We start from the raw sequence: 21,373 nt of genomic DNA, 5'->3' as shown, positions 1-21,373 counted from the left end.
CATTACAAACTGTAGTAGTCTTCTCATCCAGCGACGGCTACACAGAAATTTTAGATATTCATAAATTTTGAACGAGTTGTCTGATTTTACTCAAACTTTCACAAACGTGTATTACTAATATTGCTGCATTCACTCAATCCACACATTATATTTGGGCATTGAGTTCGCCTCCCTGATTTGGGTGAGCCTGTCCTTTACGAGTAATAACAACTATAATTCTTAATGTCATGCGTACTACAACACGTCATCTACGTTATTTTCTTGCCCCTTGAATTGGGCCAACATGTTCTTGAAAACTCTATCTGTATCTTGCTATTCCCTTATTCTTTTTCATTGTCTGTTTCAAAATCTTCCATTCAACGTTACATACAACGTAATGTTAAAGTTTGTCCAACACACACATACACACACGTAAGCAATGACAAGTAAGCTCATCTTAATTCATAATCTGACCATACAGCAATAAAACCCTTACTATCTGTTCAATTACATGAGAAGCCATTCGCTTTTTCAGAGTTGAGCGTGTTCGTGTTAAAGGCCGTGTCACACCATAACGCGGGCTTGTGGCGAGGAGGTAGTTTCCCGCACGTAGAAGATTTTCAGCGGGCGAACAAGAATGTTTGCAATTTCCATTCATGCCTTGTCATACCGTACGGGGGAACTTCTGCGGCTTGACTTGCGTGGAAACAAATTTACTCCAAGGAGCTCTCCGCAGTTGGTCCGCACCTGGCAGTATCTAGCGCGTAGTTGCCCGGAGGTGCTCACGCAAGTCCGATTTAACCGCAGCCAAGTTTTGAGCATGACCAAAACTTTTTCCGGGTGAGTCGCGGGAATGCCCGTAGAGTTCCACGCAGAACGCCAGTAGGAGACCCTTAGCGGCAGTACTTCCCAGGCATTTCTCACGCAGGTACTTCGCAGTCCCGTATGCAGCCAAGATAATGAAATTCTGTGAGATTTCAGCCATTCCATTAGAGGAATTCCTTCACTAAAGTTGTCAGCCCCCACACGACTGGTACAAAGGTCACACAGTATACTCGGAAGTATAACGCGTCCAGCAAGTAAGACACATGCGCTGACTCGCACAAATCCTTTTCCGCCCTCAGGAATGTCAGGCATGCTAGAAAATCCCTACACGTAACAAGCCCGAGTAGCTTGCCCGGAAAGGTGTGACATGGCCTATACACGGTTGCGGGTAAAAAAAGTATGCGTGCGCACCTCCGGGCGACTACTTTTGAGATAGGCCCTATAGGTACTGTCATGTGCGGATATCTACGGGGACCTCCGGGTAGTCAAAATTGTTCTTTACAAGTCGCACGCAAGGCTGGTGTGACACGGCCTTTAGGTGTGATTTCACGGAGCACGCGAACGATTTGGGAAGGACGCGAATGGCAAGATCCCGCGTTCGTATTTTAGTCTGCAAAAGATCGCCAAACGAACGCGGGGGTTCGGAAGCGTCGTCAATTGTTCATGAATGTCGTTTTCACTTTTTTTAAAAAAAAATTGAAATTTTTTGCGAACCTTTTCCGCACACTTGGTCGTGATTTGCTCGTAATTTGTTCTCGAAAGTGTATTTAAAGCCTCGTCATATGCGCAAGACCTTCGCAAGACACGCACGATGTTCGATAAATGTTCGTGAAACCCCAAACAGACCCCGAAACTTTGGAGGATGTCTAGCGTATGTTTAGCGAAATCTGCGAAATTCTTCCGATCATTTTACGACGTAACCGCAAACTATTTGCGTACCTTTTGAGACATTCTCACGAAAGTTAGCGAATATTTGGGGGATGTATGACCTACGTTTTCTACAAATCAAAATCGCAGCATACATTTAAACATCAAACAATTCTTAAGAACTATATAATAGTAACAAAGAAATTCAAGACTACCAAGGAGAAAAAAATGTTTGATGTACAAAAAAAAAATCGCAGAATACACTTAAAAATGAATCTAAAGTATGCCAATATTACATTTGAAACTAGAGATATATGTTGGAGAAACTACAAAAACAATCAAATGCTTTACTAGTGGAGATAGGTCCCAAGAAAAACCTCTGCGCATGCTAACAATAGAGAAATGAGAGAAAAGGAAAGGAGAAGTACAGGAAATTTGAAAAAAAAAATTCAACTCAAGACAGCTCCCCCTCTCCTTGGGCACATTTTCTCCCATGAATATTGAAAAATGTGCGTTGTTCGCATTTCCGTCGCGTGTTCTTCGTGTACGTAACATGCTGTACTTTAGCAATGATACACACGACATTCGCAAATACGTCGTGAGAAAATTGCGCAAGAATGGTTTTCGGCTTCATTGTCGGAACACATTCGGAGAAAAACTTTTCCGAATGTTGGATTTTGTCATTCGCGTCCTTCGGAAATCGTTCGCGTGCTCCGTGAAATCACACCTTTAAACCTTTGAAGATGACATCATTAAAGGATACTCGTAATGCAGTATCATCCGCGTTTCAAAACGCAACAGCGCCACCAACAGCCGTTACAGTCCTGCTACTGCAAGACACGCCTGATCAGCATGCGTCGCATAGACAGTAGAATGAAGCAACATTATATCGGGCGAATGTTAACGCAAACATTCGTCGCTGGGATTAAATAATTTGTATGTCCTCGTGTAACTCGAGATTCCGTGGTATTTGTTTCCAGGTTCGTTTCCTCCTTTATCAGAACGTGATAGTCTTTACAGTAAACAGTATCCGGTTTCGACGGTTCCCTGCCATTTGCGTTAACTATAATCAAATTCTTTGAACGTTTTTTTTTTCTCTATCTCTCTATCGATTTTTCGTTTCCTCGTCGATCGTTTTTTTCTCTCTCTCTCTCGATAGTGAAGGGGCGATCGGCTGGAGCGCAATCTGAAGCTGATTTCTTTGTTGTTGTTGTTGTTTTCTCTGTCTTTCTCTGCCGCGCACGCGCAGTCTGCAAGACGAGCAGGGGCGATTTAGTGACTACTCCAGTGTGCAATTTTCGTCCCTTTCGGGCTATCCTATTTCTCGCTGCGGGGGAGAATGGAGACGCGGAGGGAAATGTTAGAAAATTACCACAGCGCTTGATTGGATTCAAGTCACGTGTAGAGAGCATTCGTGACTTCTCGCGGTGATACCTTTCCACTATATATCCGGGCTAAACAGTATTCGACACCCCATACTCTATCCCCCCCCCCCCCCCTCTTGCCTTCAAAACAACCAAGACAAAAAACCCAAACAAACCTCTAGAGCGCAACCTGCGGAGACACCATTCAATCTGCACTAATTGGTTCCGCAAATACGTCATCCAAATCGCACATTCATAACCTCAAATCCAAACACAGACTTAAATACTTACAGACGCACATACGTTAACACAGTCACTCGCTCTCACACACGCACACATACACACATACACACACTCACTCTAACTGCCTGTCTGATAAAGATGTTTCTACACGAATGCTTAAACTGACCAATACATAATACATAAGTTGATTTACATTATAATATTTTATGTATATATATATAGCTATATGCAATATATGTAGAAGTACAACATCCATGTTCTATTGTGTTCTTGAATAAAGAATAGGCTACATTATCAGTGGTAGGGCCTACATTCATTCCGGTCGCATTTGCTGTCGATCTATACACATCGTCACTGTCAAGATAAATGGTCAAAGGAAGGTTAGTGTCTTTTTACACTGTCACATTGTAATATAGCGAAATAATTATTTGTGCTCACTTCACTATACCTCATCCCATTATCTATATCAAAATACATTCGGAACCATCGAAGTAATTTGGAGCACACATGGCCAGTGAGGTCGTTGTAATGACAGTGTCTGGATAACACCTCTAAAGAAGTTCTTTGATCTATGGCTCTCGATGTTTTTGTTTTCCCATGTTCTTGGCCATGAGAGAGCACGTCAAAACATTTAACGTGGCATGCAAGCACACGTGGCGTGGAATAAAATGCGTCCACAACTCTGACTTGTTGAAAATTAAGATATGGCGCGCCGCACATAAGCTAAACTGGGAAAGGTGCGCCGAGAATTCCGCACATTTCTCCAGACATTCGCGCGATAATCATGAACGTCCTCATAAGATGATCAGCGATCATCGAGGGAAATCACTGCGTTATCGAGCGTCGATGTCCTCGTCAGACGTGTCACGAATATCTGCATCTATGAAGATGCCACGGTTGTACGATTGAAGCAGATATGGCAACGGAGAACATCAATTATAGTCCTTCGGTCATTTCGGGATCTTAAACACATACTTATTTAAAAAGATACGCACACACACAAAAAAAAAACAATAAGGGATTTACGCTTCAAAAATTATGATCTGGGTTTGATCATAAAATGGGTTAAGCGCCATTATCAAACTTTTTTTTTTAGGTGAGTCCATCATCAGATAGACTGTAATAAAAACAAAATTAATGCGCATCTTGATTATTCGATCATAGGAGTAACTTGAGCTACGATGCATATCAGTTTCAATGATATTTCTACAATGGTAAGAATAACAGTATCAGTCACAGTAATGATAATGATATATTTGTCATAAATTATCATTAACATTTCCATGATGAAGTTACTATTTTCATCAAAATTGTAACAACAACAATGGTAAGGTTATTTTTACAATAATGGTTGATGATGATAATTGCTGTATTTCTCCCCCCCCCCCCCATATCTATTTGTCTATCTATCTGTCTGTCTTTCACTATGTAAACGTCTTTCTATATCAATTTCTCTTTCTCCTCAATTTCCATCTCTCATTCTCCTGCAATTTGCGTATTTCTTTTTTATCTATTCCATCTCATCATTGCTCATCCCCCATTCCCCGTGCTCTCACTTCGGCGACAACGTGAACAGCGCCGCCGACGAGTACAAGGACTTCATGAGAGACGAGATCGTGGTGATAACCAACGAGGGCCACGTCAACTGGGCCGCGCCGAAAATCGTCTCCAGCTACTGCTCCATCGACGTCAAGACATTCCCGTTCGACGAGCAGATCTGCAAGATGAAATTCGGCCCGTGGCAGCACGAGGGGAAGGAGCTGAGGATTTGGGGCGGAGGTACTGGTGGTAATAATCAGTCTTTTTCATCGCTCATTACCTTCCCCTCGTAATCTATCTTCCTATCCCCCCCCCCCCCCATACATACGACCTTTTGACACAAACTTGTAATGGAAATAGTTATATGAAATCGTGAATGAGTAGTCTGTATTCAACGTTGTGATATGTGTGGCTAGTATACGCAGGGCTCGACATTAGCGGTGGTCCGATGGCCCGGGGTCACACACACACACACACACACACACACACACACACACACACACACACACACACACACACATACACACACACACACACACACACACACACACACAAAATGATGGCGGGCGGCCACCAAACTTCCAAAAAGGCTTTCTTTTGGTGGTCGGATGGGGCAGCTAAAATTCAACATGATTTTTTCTTTAATGTTTCATTTCATTTCGGGCAACTAAATTTGTTAAAACTAACTAAAACTAAAAACTCAGAATTCACCAATTTCAGTGGCCCGAACGGGACACCAGAGGAAAAAAAAAAGTTAGTGTCGAGCCATGGTATATGGGTACTCACGAGTAGCTCGAAGTGTCACGATTATGCATAATAGTATCGTTAATCTATCATTGCTAGCTGCAGGGGGCTTGTGTCACAATTTGTGTCAAAGATCATGAAATGTTATTTGTTGTCATAACGGTCATGCACTCACATTGCGTATGCTTATGTATGTCCTTCTTGAAAGATGTGCATTTGTATCATTTTCTTGAATCTGCATCCCGTGGTATAGCATTTTGATGTACGTGCTGATTAGACGAAGTGTTGATTTTCTTTAACAAGCGATAAGGTTTTATTCATCAGTTCGTTATATTGTTATGCATTGTTCAGCATAGATTGAGCTAGGCAATAGTATTTCATTATGCAATTCTGTGGCAAACACACAAACACACACACACACACACACACCAACACTGATACTTCATTTGGCCTTTTCTCTCTTCCCCATTGCATTATATACACACACAAACTATTACAGTGATTACATAACAAATTCTTATCTTATTCATTTGTTGATATAAATACACCTGAAGTTTTGAATTGACATACAGTGATCAAAACAAACCTACCCAAAGGCAGACTTTGTTGTCTTATTTTCAATGTCAAATTAGTTAATCTACAAAACAACACCAACACAGGAACATTGTGTTAATACATACTGAACTTCTTACGTGCACATTATTTGTATTTTAATCTTATCCCATTTGCCTTCACATTTTGTTCATCAAATTCCGTTTTTTACATCTATCATTACTTTAATTAATGTTTTCCATTGTATCGTAATATCATTGAACTTGTCTATTTTGTTTTGTTGTGGTAATTATGATAACGATATAGTTTTCACCATTATGTACGCTACATGATCATATAATTGATTGCATCTTTCGCTTGAAGAGCTGTTGTGTGAAAAAAAAAAACAACAACTGACATCTCTGTCCTTCGTTATCATTGATTATCGTCTTGTAATAACACCATTGTCATTTGACTCTGTTAAGTGGAACAGTGTTCGCGTGCATCCATGTCGGGTTTTGTAGATGTGTCATAACTCTGTTAATATCCCAACTAACGAAAGACATAACATGAATGCTGCTCAATCAATCAAGCAAAAAACGCTTCATTCTACATCGAAGCAAAGAACAACGTTTTCAGAGGAGTTTATACACACACAAAAATACAAATACACCTGCGACAAATTTAGAATGAAAGAAAAAAAGGGGGTTATACTTGCTAAAGTCAAACCTTAGTATCCTCAACCACGAGAATATCAACGTTTCTATTTGCTCAAGGCAATCTTGTCCAAAAGGTAAGGGCCTAAAGCCATCTAGATTTGATCATTTGAAAAGATATAATGACCACTTTGCATGAATCTATCAGTATTCATAGGTTTTCGATTAAGGTGATTTGTTTGAATTGCTCGACATGCAGAAGTATTCGTTGCATTTTGAATTTATTGCGGGCGAGCGTGAAATCCGAGCTGGATACCAGCTGGCAATTTGGCCGCGCTTCCAATCAACTGGTCTGATCTTCAATTCGACAGATCCCCTCTCCCCTTCCCTTCTTTCTTCCCGTTCTCCCGTTGCCCCTTTAGTTGTATAAAACACTTTTCTTGTTCCATATGATTCTATACTACTTTCTTTTTCACGCATCGCATATACTCTTGACCCTTGACCTCAAGTACTGCAACCTATCCGAAGCTTCTTTCATCTAAAATGGGATGGAGTGGGGACATCTTTTTGTACTCCTGTTGATGAGTCCAATTTTACTCCATCGCGTTTGAAACAGAACAGAATATTTCAAGATGTTATTTTCGCCAATTCCATTGGTATCATACTCTCTAAGCTCTCATCCATATCAATTAAAGGAAACCATTTTCATTCCGTGCATCGTGCATACTGTATTCTCTGTTACCTTTCTTTTATTGCCATTATGATTATATTTACATTTTAGGCAAACAGCATCAGATTCAACAGATCAGGTCATTTGTATTCTTTGTAGTACGAAGACATTGACATTGTTCGTTTTTCTATGGTAAACTAGCAATTTGTTACACGTCACACGTCAGTGTTGTTATACTAGTCCGCAATCTTTTTTTTTCCTCCTCTGAAACCATTGCATCATTGTTATCATCATCATCATCATCATCATTAATTGAAATCATCATCCATTAACTATCACCATCATCATCATCATTTATATATTGAGCACATCACTCATTCATCTCGTGCTACATAATGGTCTTGTTGTATAATTCTCGTCGTTTAATACTCCATGCCTAACGACAGTCTGTATTTTCATTTTCCCTTTTTTCTTAATGAGCGATGAATATGTCATTGTATGTTGTGTTCATTATTTTGTAATGGCAATTAAATTGATGTAACTTTAAGACATTATTTATCATGTGTAAATGAAGCAAAAATCCAATAATAGTGCCTTAAAATAGTTCTAAAATATGAATTATGGATAGAAACAACCAATATAAAAGTTGTTAATCAGTATAATCAATAATATACGTTATTGAATATGCAAAATGTGAACAATAGTTAAAATGAAATTGTTTCTAGAATAAACCGTCTACAGTTATGGTTCATTCCTACAATAGTGATATCTCCTAATATTTCATGATTTCTTGCAAAATTTGTATATGGTAGGATGTTTTGTGACACAACTGACCTACACATACGTATCAAATGTGATAACTCGAACATTTTTTTAATTTTTTTTTAAATTGATTGGCAATAAATGTAGTATGTGTCAGAAGAGTGTATTATATATACTAGTATAAGTAAAAAGGAGGGAAAGATAAAACGAAATGATAGGGGATTAGTGCGTCGTCGGTGATATAACACCTATACTAAATCCCACAATTCTACCCGCATGCTTGGATATCATTGCTACTTTCCATTTTGCCGTATTCTGCAAGCAAGTTTGTTGGGCCATAACACGCTGCAATCTGCGCAGGTGATGTAAGGGATTTACACTGCCACAAAAAAAAAGGAAATACGATACATATCTTTTTAATTAAGTTTTAGTTGATAAAATTGTTACTTATTGAGATTAGTCTAAGTTTTATACACATTATCATTCAGTGTTAGTAGTACTCATATGATTTAAAAACAAAATTATGGGCGTACATACTCAAATAAAATCAATATGAATACAAAAATACCAGTATGTGAGCAAAAACTAGCGAAAAATTAAATGGAAAAAAACCAATTTAGGAGTGAAGTTATTTGTTTTAACTTGTCAGGTTTATTTTGTTTGTTTTTTTGACCTTGCGTGTTAATCACGACTCCTGTGGCTTGGTAGCTAGCATACCTATTTATTGACAAAGACTTGTGTATAGAAAGGGAGGGTTTCTTTTGTCACGAATCAATGACTCAACTATCAGACTAAGTCAATGACTCAACTATCAGACTAAGTCAATGACTCAACTATCAGACTTATTCAATGACTCAACTATCAGACTAAGTCAATGACTCAGCTATCAGACTTAGTCAATGACTCAACTATCAGACTAAGTCAATGACTCAACTATCAGACTTATTCAATGACTCAACTATCAGACTAAGTCAATGACTCAGCTATCAGACTTAGTCAATGATTCAACTATCAGACTAAGTCAATGACTCAACTATCAGACTTATTCAATGACTCAACTATCAGACTAAGTCAATGACTCAACTATCAGATTAATTCAATGACTCAACTATCAGACTTTCGTCAATGACTCGACTATAAGACTTTCGTGAATGACTCAAGTTTCAGACTTTCGTCAATATCTCAACTATAAGACTTAGTCAATGACTCAACTATCAAACTTATTCAACGACTCAACTATCAGACTTTCGTCAATCACTCAACTATCAGACCTAGCCATTTGACTCAACTACAGTAAGTGAAATCTATATCAAGCTTTATTCAGCGCACTGCATAACCCACTGCCATCTCATATCTCGGTGGATGGAATGATTATTATCATTCGCAGAATAATGAGGTAGCGATGAGACATCGATTCCTTTTGAGCCATAGGGAAATAATACCAAGGCAGCTGATTCGCGGTATGATTATTTTCATTGTGCTCACTGTTTGATACACATGTGTCGGTCTAAAAAGGTCGGACGTAAAAATTCTTTCACTTCCTCCGTACAGATGCTCAGTAAAAACATGATGATAATAATAATGATGATGATGAGAATAATAATGATGATAATGATAATAATAGTGATAATAATAATAATAATAACAATAATAACAATGATAATAATGATGATGATAATAATAATAATAATAATAATAATAATAATAATAATGATAATAATATGTATATATATATATCCAAAAACGCCTTACACTTATTTTCTATATCCACTTATTGCTAACCGCATGAAGCTCGCCTTTACGTGAAACATTAATATTGGTAATTCCTAATGAATAGACACCAATATAATAAGGAAAACAAGTACTACACCGGCAGCTCGTAGTACGAGACTTCACACATGTCACAAAAAGTGCGCTGTCAGAAAAAAAAAAACACACAGCGATTCGATCAATTTTGTGAGTCCATGCATTATGGATCTTTTGATTGTCATTCAGATTTTCAGTGTACTTTACTTTTTAGGTCTTTCTGGTTGCTGTGGTTATGTGCTGACAAGTCATTGTACATAGTACAGATAATCTGCAAGAAGACTAACATGATAAATACAGTCCTAGAATATTACAGAGGGGTACCAGTGCTAGGGATATTCATTTCATTTCATTTCATTTCATTCTATTTCATTTCATTTTATTTCATATCCGACAAAAGTATAGAGTACAACATGACATTTGCATAAGTTTTGTTATACAAAGAAAAATTTGAGTATAATGTTACTTTTGCTTATTCAAGCGATATGGTGCAGCTCATTTATCACATTTTTTCATATTCTTTATTTTCATTTTTTTTTTGGTTTTTTTTTTGTTTTATTTTGGTTTGTTTCTGTGTGTTTATGTTTTCTTTTGTTTTTTTAGTTTGTGCGTGTGTGTATTTTTTTTTTTTTTTTTTTGGAGGGGGGAGGTCAGATCACGTCGTAAGACACTGGATGAAATTTGTGTGAAATTATATCTAGTCTAAATCCCAAGGTCACACTGCCTTTGGCGTGCCAAGCGTGCGCGCTCCGAAAAAACAGAAACCTGACCACTGTATCCCATATCGCTGTATGGTCAGGAGCCAATAGCACGAGAGCACTGACCAGGCATGGTTCGGCTTTGAGTGGGATCAGCTTTCGGGCTACGAAACAAAACACTCTACCCATCCGATCGCGCTGCGTGTTAAAATAGTGCCTTTTTGACAAAACAAAATGTCTACATCATGTCTATAATCATCCACACACACACACACATACACAAAGACAATCATATTCTACTTGCATGTTCCCAAACAAAGATATGTCAGAGTTTACTTTTTTTCATTTTAATAATATAATATAATAATAAAGTACATTTATAATGCGCCGTATCTATCATTAATGATACTCTCGGCGCATGAGAGCCTGCGTACTTCAACACATACTGTGTACAACCATCCAAACCAAGTCCACATGATAATACATTAACATTAACAAAAACTACAATTAAACAAATATGATTTCACTATTTTGTTTGGTTTTAAGGCAAGTTTTATATCTATACGGTTGAAATGTGAGATTTTTTTGTCATTTCTGTATACGAAATGAATAAGAAATTGTGAGAGCATGATATCGTCAACTTACTGATTTGAATATTCATAAGTACTGGTCAAGAAATGTTTTCCTAAAACAAAATGAAATTTCAAAATATCACATCTTCCTTACTTAATCCGATTTTTGTCATTTTTTGCATTGTTCTGTAGGGAATATTGTTCCCTTTCTTTTAAAGTTGATTTATTTTTTGGAGTGGGTTTCCTCTTTAAGAAATTCGAATGAATCAAACTAATGTCGCGAGGGAAGGGTTCCCAGAATAAATATGGAAAAGAATTCTCCATAATCAACACTTAAAATGCATGTCGGTTGGTTCTCTGTTTTCTACCTCCCCATCCACGCCCTTCCCCCCCCCCCCCCCTCGTTCCCCATGGCCCACCCGCTTACCTTCCTCCCTCCATCCTGCCAGTAGTCCGCACATATCTCGTGACCCGAGTCGCTATCACAAACACACGATCGGTGTGGATGGCAATTTTGGCGCCATGCCGATGTTGAATCACCTGCCCGAAGTGCGATCGGAGGGGTGAATTAGGCCTGAGATTTTGGGAGTACCCTTGCTCCTCGTGTCCATGTGATCACCACAAGACATTTCCTCCTCATCCTGTTCTTTCTTCGTCTTATTTTTCTTAACTTCTTCATTTCTCTCCATTTTTTTTCTTGGTCCCTCCTTCCACCCTTTTCGAAATCTTCCGGGACATATGTAGCCTCACTACTCAGACCTCCTTTGAATACGTGACGTAAGAGACAAGCAGTTGCGTTTAACGCCACGCGGGAGGTTCGGATTTTTAGATTTGGTATCCTCATTTTATTTTCTTGTTATTTGTGATAATCATTGCAGGACAAGATTATTTATTGTCGCATTAAAAATCTGTCCTCACACCTGTTGAACAACATTTTATTATTGTATCGTTCATAAGCTAAACATGAAAATGTCATAGAACAACCGTGGAGCTGACACACAGAGCGTCGTAGTATAGCTGGTTGAACGTTACATGCTTCATAACCTCAGCAGAAAAATATGCGTTTTTGTAATCAATAATGGTCCATGGTATCCTCCCCCTCTCCCCCCCCCCCCCCAAAAAAAAGGGTGCATACTTTCTGCATAGATCTTCCTGGATCAGTTAAGTGAAACTAACACTCGAACTCATTTATAGGGGGAAACACGACTTTGGAAATGTAGTTCGGAGGGACTGTTTTAAGGGATGGTATAGTTTCGGTTGAGATGGGGCTTAAGTTTCCAACATGTTGTTTTTTTTTTGACGATGGTTTTTCGACATAATGAGAAATCTCTTATTAAATATGAAATATCATATAATTTAAGGGTAATGCACAGTTTATTTGATGAAAATTGGTTTTGAAATGGCTGAGATATCCAAAAAGAAGCAATCCTAATCAAAAGTCGGACCCATTAGGATCACTTTGTTTTACTTTGTGTTTAGAAATCTTCGCCAATTCAAAAGCGATTTTCATCAAAAAAAACTTTGAATTCCTCTTAGAATCGTCTACTTTTCAACATTTAATGAAATGGTTTCTAAATATCTCGCAAAAAGTTAAAAGCTAAATCTTCACCTAAACCAAAACTATGCCATCTCTTTAGCTAACTCCTGTAATAAAAAGCAATGCCACCTATAAAACATGCGCCTATAGTAAATACATGGGAGATTCATCGATAAACAAACTGTGAAATAGGTCGGGCTAATCGACAGAGCAGCTACCGCACCCGGAAATAACAAACATTAATTTGACTGAATTCAGAATCACGCTGTGTTAGTTTCTGACTTTATGACAGACGATGCTACGACGTCGCCTCGATTTCCTGTAAACAGTTCAATAAACGCGCCAAAACCTTGTTTTGCTGCTATGCTTTCAGCTCAATGTGCCGCGGAATTTACTCTATCGAGCCAGCTGTGACGGCACCCTTCACATAAAATGACTCAAACACCGAAGTTATATTTCAACCCTCGCCGGAATGGCATGGCTGGCGAACTCATGGTTTATTTGTTTTTATTAGTCTTAATTAGCTCAGGTTTTTCCTTTCATGTTTAGCGCCATTCACACTATCGTCACTGACCAAACATGGACAGTATTTCCACGAGTTGAGATGTTGCTTGCAGACGCAGGCCGTGTTTTGCAGGATAAAAGATTCGAACAACCCAACGTCAAGCGACTTGCAGTGTAAAAAATACCTACTTACCCCAGCTTTCATTTGCCTATGGATTTTGTTCCAGTCACAGTATCAAAAAAAAAAATGATGATATGCTGCTGGCTTTCTCACAAACTCCTGCACAAGAATTATTGTCTCAATGTTTCAAAGTAATCGGTAAACAGGCCACGTTTGAATGAGGCAAAAACACTGAAATGAACCAAAGGAACTACTGTGGGGAATAAAACAAATCAGAAAATGTCTGTGTTATTGACTCAATTCACAGCAGACCCTTCGTTTCCCTCTTGGAAGACAGTTGGAATACCAATGTCTTATCTTCCAGTCCTAAGCAGTTAAGTCTGCACGTCATGAAAAAAAAAATCCTTAAACAACAACAAATATCTAGTAATTTGTAGGACGTAATCAGAAAAAAAAAACACAATTGTAATACACAAGGTGGAAATGCTTCGAAATGGTAATTGAAAAAGGACGCCAATTTCCACACGCTGGCGTCGAAAAGCATGCCGGCATTGCTTTACTAATTATTAGAAGTTGAGCTGCCATGAACCTTTGACCTACTAGGAATATGTTATTGTCACCTTTTCCTGTATGAATTTTGCTAAAGCGCTGGATATACGTCCTGTCAAATAACATGAACTACCAGTAATATCATGATTAGCTTTAAAACGAGCAGTTGGGTAAGGGTTACGAAACAATGATCTTTAACAAGGTACCAGTAGATGATTCTGACAGGGGCGTGGTCGCATGGCCCAGCTCCGACTTATTCGACTGTTTATTGCTCAACGTAGGTGACGACTCCGTCTTCAATAGCGACGGCCAGTGGGACATCCTGGACATGACCGCCACCTCAAACGAGGTCGAATACCCGGATGCGCCGGGAAAGACGTACACAGACGTGACCTACGTGGTGAGTGCAAGAAAAAGTATACCTGATCAAAATTCTTTATTATCACGACTTTCTGTCCTTATTCGTAAGGTCACTTCTTGTCATTTGATTCGACGCTCACGTCATCTTCAAGTCTTTCATTGTATCTGGTTGTATTCCCATGCAATAGCAATTTTTATTCGCAATATATTGTACATCTAACATGCACACACGTACACACACGTACACACACACACACACACACACACTTACACGCACACAGGGACATACTGTTATTACACATAATAATTATACATACACAAATATAAGCATTGAAATGTTTTAACATAATAATGTATATTTATGGGGTATTAATTAAGCAAAGAGATGAATGTCTTTTCTGAACAATGTTGAATTAGCAAAGAAAATGTGAAATCCTCTGCCTTAAGCGATTTTTATTTTTGATACTCTCATGATAACAATAATATTTTGTTTCACTTTGTATCAAATATTCTACATGTTTACTGTGTATTTTCCTATTGTGTTTGTTCTTACTATTACAGTATATCTCACTTTTTTAAATGTCACGTGACGCACGTAATAAGTTACATATGCCTGTTTAGTGGACCCTTTGGAAAATAGCTTTGCCATATCGTCATCGCTGTGTACAGACATCCACCCGCATCTTTTTCAGTTATCAATGTATTGCTATTTCCTATGATATCATGTTCATTGTTTTGATAAGTAATACATTACCACAATATACCATTTCATTCATTCATTTCATTTTTATTTCATTTCATTTCCTACGAAAGTATACAATATGACAATTGCATATAGATAAAGTAAAGTACAATGTAACTTTTGCATATTCAAATGAGATTTAAATGCACGTCATTTGTTTACAATGAGACAAAACATACTTTAGATAAAGAAATGCCTGGACAAACTGTAACTGAATCGTAACAAAGAAAAAGTCGGAAATGGAGGGGACTGCTAAAAAGCCTAGCTTGTAGAATAAGAACGGATATCCCTCTTAATTCCAGTTACAGACCCGAATCGACAATGAAACTTTCCCTTTCTCAAACGGGACGCCAAGGTACCTCACTACCCTAGCCAAGTCTTATGGATTCGCATCAGAACGAAAAAGTTTCGATTTTTCTAGAGAAAGATTCGATAAGTGTGTCATTTTCGGAAGGAGGGGGAAACACGGGCCTTGCAGGCAAAGCATGTCTGGAATTGGAGAAGACGTTGGGGATGATTGAAATAGAAATGCAAATCGTGATGATTAGAGGTGTAGAGAAATGCGTTCACCGTACGCAGTTTAAGTCACAGCTACACGGAGATTGGAAAAATTGATGTAAACCAAGTGTTGTTGTTGTAATAAGATGATGTACACTTATTCTATTCGCGCGCGCACGCACGCACACACACACACACACACACACTACGCGCAATGTCATGTTTGATGTGTTTGCATTGCTGATGCATTTCGTCGTACTCTGTACCATGATTGGTAGGTCTGTATGTGTGTGCTATAACGTAGCCGATAACTTTAAAGCGACGATGACTATAAAAAGCTGGTCTAACGCTTCCGTATTGCGGTAATCGTGAACGCACATACATCCTGCATTGATAGTCTGTATCTTGTTACTCTGCCGGGGAAGAACGTAATAAAAAAAAAGCATTTAAAGGGGAATGATATCTAAGTTTATAGATTGAGTGAATGCACCAATATTAGTAATTCACATCGGCAAAGTCTGAGAAAATTTGACAATCTGTTCAAAAGTTATGAAGTTTCGGTACAGACAGTTCTGGACGAGAGGACACAACACTTCGTGACGTCACTGCAGGACAACGAAATTTCCACAAAGAAAAATGATGTGAAGCGAATTCAAGACGTTCATTTTTCTGGCATAATGAAAGAGTACATGACTTACCTCTTTCAGAAAGTAGGGGGACTTATAATAAATCACCCTTAACGTATTGGCAGTTACAAGTCGAGGAAATGTGTACTTTTCATTAAAACTGAATCAAATAGAAGAAGATCGTATTCTCGCACAAACTCAGAGAAAAGGAATGACAATTACACTTGTGCGCGTTCTTTTTTTTTTCCTCTTCTTTTGCTTTTCAGATTCGGTTCAAGAGGAGACCGCTGTACTACATATTCAACTTGATTCTCCCTTGCACGTTTGTGTCGATGGTGGCGCTACTCAGCTTCTTCCTCCCGCCCGAATCGGGTGAAAAGATCAGTCTAGGCATCACCGTCCTCCTCTCACTCACAGTCTTCTTGCTCCTCGTCGCCGAAACGATGCCGCCCACCAGCGCCGTGCCCGTCGTCGGTAACGATCAGGGATTCATTCCCAGGATCATACCTGATACACGCACCACCCCTTTATGCATTTACTGTCCCATGATTTTGTTGTTTGTTGGTTTTTGTTTTTTCACCAGAACTAAGAGGGTGAATTCCTTTTATTGCTGTTTCATAAAATCCCAGATATTTCAGAATAAAGTTTTGTTTTTTGATAATAGCGTCATTCATAATCATTGTCAATCGATAGAAATAAAACGCACGCGAAATAATGGTATAGCATTAGTTTGTTGTTCTATAATGAAGTAAAGTGCGTGATACAGCATGCACTTATTGTATGGTAGATAACACAATATTCAACACCAATGAGGGATCCTGTAATAGAAACGTTCGTGGTAAGATTATTCTTTTTGTCGTTCTTTTTTTAATCAAATCCATCTTGTCTATTTACCACTCTCCTTCCCTCTCACTCTATCTCTCTCGTTCCCCCTTTCAATATTTATATCTTTATCTCTTCCCCTCTCTTCCCTCCTCTTCTCTCCTCTTCCCTTCTCTTCCTTTTCCTTCCTTTCTCTGCTCTACACTCTTCCATTTTCTTCACTTCTCTTCTTTTCCTTCTCTTCTTTTCCTTTCTCTTCTCTTCTTTTCTCCTCTTCTCACTTTACACTATTCCATTCTCTTCTCTTCTCCCTCCTCCTCCAGGACAATACTTCATGAGCACCATGGTTCTCATCTCGGGTTCCTTGGCAATGTCGGTGATGGTTCTCAACATGTACCACTGCCGACCGGACTGTCGGCCCGTTCCTCGATGGGTTCGCATCCTGGTCATCGACGTACTCGGCCGCATCCTCGCTCCGGCGGTCGTCAAGAATTCGAAGACGGAGCGACGTCGGATGAGCGTGCGCACGGACTCGCTACAGAAGCACTGCCACAGCTGGGAGCTGGAAGACCTGATGACGTGCGCGGACCCGTTGTCGCCCTCGGCCAAGCAGCAGCAACAGCAGCAGCACAACGGCATGACGATGACGGAGCGCAACAACACCGTCAACAAGGACGGCATGCACGTGCTCGAGTGCGGCCGCCGCTCGGACTCGTTCACGAGGGACGCTATCCCCATCCTGCGCAGCATGCTCACCGAGCTGCGCAAGCTGACCAGCAATAATCGCGCCGAGCGCGAGGAGAAAATCCGCCAGAACGAGTGGAAGCGCGTAGCGCTGGTCATGGACAGGGTATTTCTATTAGTCTTTCTCATGGGAACGTTGGCCGCAGCCTCCTTTATGTTCAGCAAAGCGTGATCCGGAACGCAATATGAGAACCCAAAACTGTTTATATGGAGACTGTTGTCCAGTGACTATACACTATCATGGTTAGACATGCAGCAGTGCGCAATGCGGGGACTGCAAAATGAAAGGCGATGACCGTCACTATATTCTTGTCGTCGTCGACGTTTTTACCTATGCATACACGTTTTGGACAAGACTCGAGAGAGGCATTAGAGCTCATCATGTTTATTTGACGAATCTATCTTATCTGCTTTTGACTATAGATGCCTTCTTAACAAGACTACATGTAGCAGTCTGAAAGGAAGAGAAGTTATTTCCAAGGTTTATTTACTTAGTTTTGTTTCCATAGTTTAGAGTATTTTCTTCTCTTTTTCCCTTTCAGCTTTCTTTTGTTTATAGGAAGTAGATGGTGCCTTTTCGTCCCAATAACCATCATGGAAACGCGTCCTGATGAATTTTCGAAATTTGCGTATACTTCAAACTAGTTTTTACCGAATTGCTTTGGTGACGAGTATCAGTAATTGATGTTCATCTTGTTCTTGCTATTCCTTTTACTGATTTTATCCTAACAGCAGCAAAGCTTTAATTTGTCTGATATACCGGTTGTGATTTCGCCTAAACTGATCAGGCTTTGGCATTGGCAGAGTGACAGCCAACCAACCAAATTTGCGTATTCGCATAATTCCATAAAGACACCATGGTCTCAACTCGCTGTCTCCAAATATGTGGTACTCCTCGTAGCCCTAATAAGTAAGCACATCCGGTTTCTGTAAGCAGTGTGGGGTTGTAGGTTATGCAATTTGGGATATATCTAATACACAACTCTTCACTTGATCATGTTGATAGTCATGTTAAATCCATAGATATTGGCTATGAGAAATGAGCAAAAATCAAACTCTTCAGATGGCTATATATAACGTGATTGAATACACAATTTACATGATTTATGCATACATTATGTTTCCGATGTCATTAGCAAACAAATTCAGAACTTTTTTTTTTTGCCGCAAATACCATTTTTTTTTGAACTGCACACATCCCTTTTTTACGGATCATACTGAAACGCTCATCGTGATGGCAACAGAGCCGTAGTGACCTGCATCAGTTGGGATTACAGGAGCACCCTCGGGGGAACTCCCCCTATTGTCACGCCGAAGGGAGAAGAGAGACATGATGACGTCATTATGGGGCTTGTAATTGGTGCATCAGCGTTAGTGTCGATTGCCCTCGCATAACCCTGAATCCATCATGATGCTTTCTAACGTGGCAACCTGTTGAACACACCACGTGATCTCATATGACGTCACCACGTCCGATTGCGGCCGACATTCACTTCTGTCTATTCCACCGATGCCACACGAAAATATTTTGCACACACTGATGTGTGTGTCAGAGTCTACGATCGCAAAGAGATAGATCGACGAAAATAGGTGTATCAGGTTCGCCGTTTACTCAACAAATTGTGGCGAAGGAGTGACGAGCAGATTTTGAAAGAAAATTCTCCTTGCTGAAAACATTCCTTCTCCGGAGTTTCCTTTTTTTAAACGAAAATGCAAAGCTAGTACAGAAATGTGGTCGGTCGCGTGTCGTCGACGATGACCTCAACTAAATGATTAAACCTTTACTCACAACCTTTTCCCTTTCTGTACAAGGTGATCTAGACTTTAGTCTAACGTTTGAATATGATCCTCATACTCTTAGTGAATAACAACTCTTTGGGTATGAAACGTGCATCAACATGAATCTATGTTTCATCTTTATGTGCAATTGTATTTGTATGCTGCAAAATAGTTTCGTCTTGTTTTGCCACGACATACAGTATGATATTGGCTAAGAAAGATACAGTAATTCATGAAATTGGCAAAGTGGTTATTGATAAATTTTGTTGATTACCAAATACATATCTTTGCAAAGACGAATGAATCCAACAAGATGAACTTGGTTGGATGACAATTGTGCTGAAGGAAACACGTTATCGTGCACCTGTGTCTTCTGCGCATGCTGATTAAAAAAAAAAAAAAAAAATGTTTTTCTTTTTCTACTGCTGTGTTTACTATTGACTTCATGAGATGTATACAATTTAAGTAAAAAACAGGAACAATCAGTTTACTAGCATCCCCTGACGTCATAAGCTATACACATGTTACGTAAGAATATCTCAGAATACTCGGTGTGATTCTGAGCACGACTGTTGAATAGCGCCACCTGGAGACCCCAATGTGTTATGTATCATACCCCTCCACAGTGAATTTCCCTACCATCAACCAGATTGACTACTAAAACAGTGCATGCCCTCTAAGCCTCCATCGCGACACACAAGCACATTACTATACCATGAAGCTACAGTAGCTTCATGATTATACTTAGGACAGGTATAAGAAGACGCGCACATAAGGTGCTGATAATGTTACTGACAATTGAGTCGCGTTATTGTCTTTCTTTTTGCAAATTCTAAACGGTTAACTATTTTTTTTGGGGGGGGAGGGGGAATCCGTCATATCTCCTGTAAATGAATATCAAAACAAATATAATGATGATTATTCAACGAAGAAATGAAATGACGCCATTAAAAGCAATGGTAAATCATAAACATCCACATAAAGCAGGAGAAACTTCAAATTTTCTCACGAAGTGCATCAGCTGGCAGCTCAAGCTTATTCTACGAGATTTTGTTGCTAATTTTTTTTCTCGTACCAAATATCATCTTAAGGTTTGTTTGGCCGGGGAAAAATGAATTAGCGATGAAAAATCACAAACTACCTAAAAGAGAACCCATGTAAATCCGAATTAGATAGATAGCCGAGTATTTTTGATAGAACTACGTCCTTATCTTTGTAAATAATTCTGATATTGAACAACCTGCCATCATTTAGGCCATGTTCACTGTGTGAAAAAAAGAAGAAGAATCAAATGTGCTGGCACAAAGGAAAAAATAGATTTTGCATTGTGTACGCTGTATTAACCATGAACTCTCTTTCTTTACTGGCGTCGATTTATTTGTGTACAAAAGTCAATGGCTGCTTTAGGGGTTGGTCCCTAGGAGGGTTAAAGGGAATGAAATTCAAATATACATGTGGATTGAGGAAAAGCAGCAATATCAGTAGAACACTTAAGTGCAGTTTGAGGAAAATCGAACCATCCGTTCAAAAGCTGGAAAGGTTTCAATGTATTGGCGTCGCCATTGAAAGACGAGAAGACTACAACAGTTCGTGACGTCACTCCAGAACAACAATGTGTGCATGTGTACATGATACATATATATATCAGATTATATTTAAATATATATGTAAATATATGATAAATATATGATGTATTACAAGAATTCAACATTTTTTTTGAGGGGGGGCATTATGAAAGAGCAACTGACATAACTCTTCAAGAAAGCATGGAAAATTTTAACATAATATTATGTAAGTAACAAGTCGAAGGAATGTGTCATTCCAGGAAAAAAAAA

The 21,373-nt window shown here is 39.1% G+C and overlaps 1 protein-coding gene across 1 annotated transcript in view; it reads left to right on the top strand.

The window, feature by feature from the left end:
• Positions 1-19,576, top strand: part of LOC139745029 (neuronal acetylcholine receptor subunit alpha-10-like) — a 127,446-nt gene extending 107,870 nt beyond the window's left edge. Inside the window, exons 5-8 of the mRNA XM_071655438.1 lie at positions 4,855-5,063; positions 14,249-14,367; positions 16,460-16,667; positions 17,339-19,576. Coding sequence (XP_071511539.1) covers positions 4,855-5,063; positions 14,249-14,367; positions 16,460-16,667; positions 17,339-17,931 — 1,129 coding nt within the window. The 3' untranslated portion in view covers positions 17,932-19,576. The remainder of the gene's footprint in view (positions 1-4,854; positions 5,064-14,248; positions 14,368-16,459; positions 16,668-17,338) is intronic.
• Positions 19,577-21,373: the final 1,797 nt, after the last annotated feature.

The sequence above is a fragment of the Diadema antillarum genome, unplaced genomic scaffold (genome assembly GCF_040938485.1).
Source record: "Diadema antillarum isolate AM-2024a unplaced genomic scaffold, OU_Dant_1.0 seq00001230_RagTag, whole genome shotgun sequence".
Lineage (NCBI taxonomy): Eukaryota > Metazoa > Echinodermata > Echinoidea > Diadematoida > Diadematidae > Diadema > Diadema antillarum.
Note: the sequence above shows the minus strand (reverse complement) of the source record. Positions and strands in the feature narration are given on the sequence as shown.